Here is a 3,009-nt window from a genome sequence, read left to right on the forward strand (position 1 = left end):
TCGTAGTTCCAGAAAATAGATATGTTCAAGTAAAGTGCATTTACCTAAATTTTGCATTTAAGTGCAGTACTTGAGTAAATGTAGGCTTACTTAGTTATTTGCCACCAGTGTGTATATCACATTTAATTACAAATAAACTCATTGTGCTTCATATTAAAATGTGCACCCTACTACTATTTACTCATTCTGAGATTAACAGTTTTTTCTCCTCCATTTTGACTTTCTCCTACCGTTACTTCAAGAATAATACTAGAGCGCATTCAGTTTATTTGGAGTTATACTGGTGGCCACTACTGCGTGTTTCAGTTTAAACTAATTCAAACAGTTTGAATGTTTATGGATAATATTAAATAACTGAAAGAAAGGACTGAAATATGTAAAGAAAAATAAATGCTAGACTACAGATGAGTTTCATTCCAGTCATGAAGAACTGAGAAAAGAGAGGAAATGAAACATTCATCAGGCATAAACACAGATGAGAGGAGGAATCCGAACATCTGGAGAGTATATCTGTTATTGAGTGAAGACTAAGCAAAGGAGGGCACCTGCTGGTGTAACACAGACACAACAACAAGACCGAAGCAAAGTTAACAGTAACGAGTGCAAAGGGGGGTGCTTCATAGAACAAGATTACTAGGTTTACCTCAGTAGGTCAGGCCTTTTCTCAGGCAATTCTGTTTAATGAAGCCAAGGTAAATAAGCTACAATAGAAGTGAAAGACAATGTGTGTCCTCAAAGCCAAGTAAGCATTTACATGAGTCTAAACAGCAGATTGTTTGAGTTGCCCTATAATAAAAGCAAAGATATGATATTAACATGGCTTTGTTCTAATCAAGTGCCATTTGTGTTTGCATTGATTGTATGTTTGTATTTGTATATCTTTGTTGATATTTTATTGAGATGCAGCTTTTTCAGTATGTTTGAATGCTGTAGTCAGGCTATTACACAGTCCACTTCTCTGTGATCTTAATATCTAAAAGGTATTATCAACATTATTGTTATTGACATTACAATAAACAATCATATTCCCAGGTGTGGTATTACACCGGCTGCAAATCGATATACGTGACGTAATCGCGGGTGGGCGGAGTTAACGTCCAGGCACCATGGCTTCGGTTGGACCCGAGGTGAGTGTTGTGAGCGTTATCCACGCTAAGCTCGTTTTACTTTCAAATTGTTTTTCCGGGCCTAAGGAAATATGTTCCGCGCCGGGCAGCCAGAACCCCGCTTGTAAATGGGCGAATTGTCGGCGTGAGGTGTCGCGTTGTCGTAAATTTCCCGCTGCCAGCCCGCAGTCTCTTGCTTTTGTGCTGGACCGGAGGGCAGCTGAATGTGCAGGAAGATGCTGCGCCCCGGAACCTGAATTGTCCGTCCGGGCGCGGTGTGGACTGTGGAGCCGAGCTTTAGTTATTCATGTTCCAGGCTCACGTCACTGTCCTGCTTCTGTTCAGTTTTAGCGGTTCAAAATAAATTGGAGGTAGATATGCGTGCAGCTGGGGCCGATGCTATTCGTGGTTTTAGCCGTATTGTCGGTCACCGGCTCACTGATGGCTAATTCCTACTCTGCTGTTTAGCTAGCTGCTAGCAGCCGTGCTAGTTAGCGGACAGTGCACACTTTCTCAAATCCACACAAAAACTGATTTTTTTAAAGGGTTAACATCTTCTTTGAACGACGGAGGCTAATCTCTATATACTGTGTTATAGTACGTGTTATGCCCGGCTGATAATGTTGTATTCCCCTTATGCTGTGCAGTTTGTTAGCTACATGATAACTGATGCAGTCAAATGAAGGAAACATTGGCAGTGCTGCCTGCAACCTCCCACTGTAAACATATGGCGCCAGCTTTGATGCTCGTTGCATGATTATGTTTTCACATTAAACTTATGTTTTTTTTTTGGTGATTTTCTTTCTCCTGTTGCAGTTTTGTCTTTGTTAGCTATCTGCAGTTATAGCCATGGCTTTCTGTCGGTGTAAACCGGTCCAGGGTCGGCTGTAACAAGTTGCGATGTTGTCCTAATAAGGTTTAACCCGTTCAAATGAACTGGATGAACCGATAGCTTGGCTACAGAGGCACAGAAGTGTTCCAATGTGTGGGAACCTGAAGTCTTTTGTTTCTTTTTTCTTTTTTTGAGAGATCCACTCTTGTTCGGCAGAGGTCGCTCGAGCAGCGTTGAGATATGTGCTCGTCAGCGAGGTGTAGTACAGAAAGGTGTGGGACACTGAGCTCGTGAGCCACTGTGGTTTGCACTCATAACTTTGTCTCGTGGGATGTGTTGATGCATTTGACACATGTAGGGGTCAGTTCACCCAAATTACGAAAAAAATACACATTTCTCCACATACCTCTGGTGGTATTTTTTTTAGAAACAATGCCCCTAAATCACGAGACCCCATCATCAGTTTTCGCTGGATCTACTTTTTGCCAATAGAAATAGTCCCAATGAAAACTGTTGACAATGAAGGGGCGGGATGACTCGTCCTGCTGAATTGATGAGTCAATGAATAGATCAGTCGACTGTCCGAATATGAATAGCCCAAAATCTTGATTAGCACTCAAGTTATTTATGAAGGAAAAAGGTGAAGTTCCAGTTTTTCAAAAGGTGAATTGAATGAGTCTTTGTTTAATCAATAAAGATTCTGCTTTTATTTCAATGTGTGCTGTTGATTTCACAGCTTTGACTTACAAAGAAAGTGGAAAACGTGTTACTTCCTGTGTGACGGCCTTAGTTTGAACAGACTTTATTTCAATTGCTGGTACAGATGGCATTTGGTTTCCCAGGGGCAGATTTGCAGCACATTAACAGCACGTTATTTTACAGCACCATCCTTAATGTTTAACAACACTCCATCATGCAGATGAAACAATTTACCACAACTGTAATTATCATATTTTAACTGAAAAAGGTATATATATATATATATATATATATATATATATGTGTGTGTGTGTGTGTGTATATATATATATATGTGTGTGTGTGTGTGTGTGTGTGTGTGTGTGTGTGTGT

General features: G+C 40.5%; 1 protein-coding gene across 1 annotated transcript in view; it reads left to right on the forward strand.

Moving 5' to 3' along the window:
- The first annotated feature begins 1,084 nt into the window (after nt 1-1,084).
- LOC116388031 (histone-lysine N-methyltransferase EHMT1-like) overlaps nt 1,085-3,009 on the forward strand; it is a 35,680-nt gene continuing 33,755 nt past the window's right edge. Inside the window, exon 1 of the mRNA XM_031855621.1 lies at nt 1,085-1,127. Within this exon, the coding sequence (XP_031711481.1) occupies nt 1,107-1,127 (21 nt within the window). The 5' untranslated portion in view covers nt 1,085-1,106. The remainder of the gene's footprint in view (nt 1,128-3,009) is intronic.

This window comes from Anarrhichthys ocellatus, unplaced genomic scaffold (assembly GCF_004355925.1).
Source record: "Anarrhichthys ocellatus isolate YVR2014 unplaced genomic scaffold, GSC_Weel_1.0 scaffold16, whole genome shotgun sequence".
NCBI lineage: Eukaryota > Metazoa > Chordata > Actinopteri > Perciformes > Anarhichadidae > Anarrhichthys > Anarrhichthys ocellatus.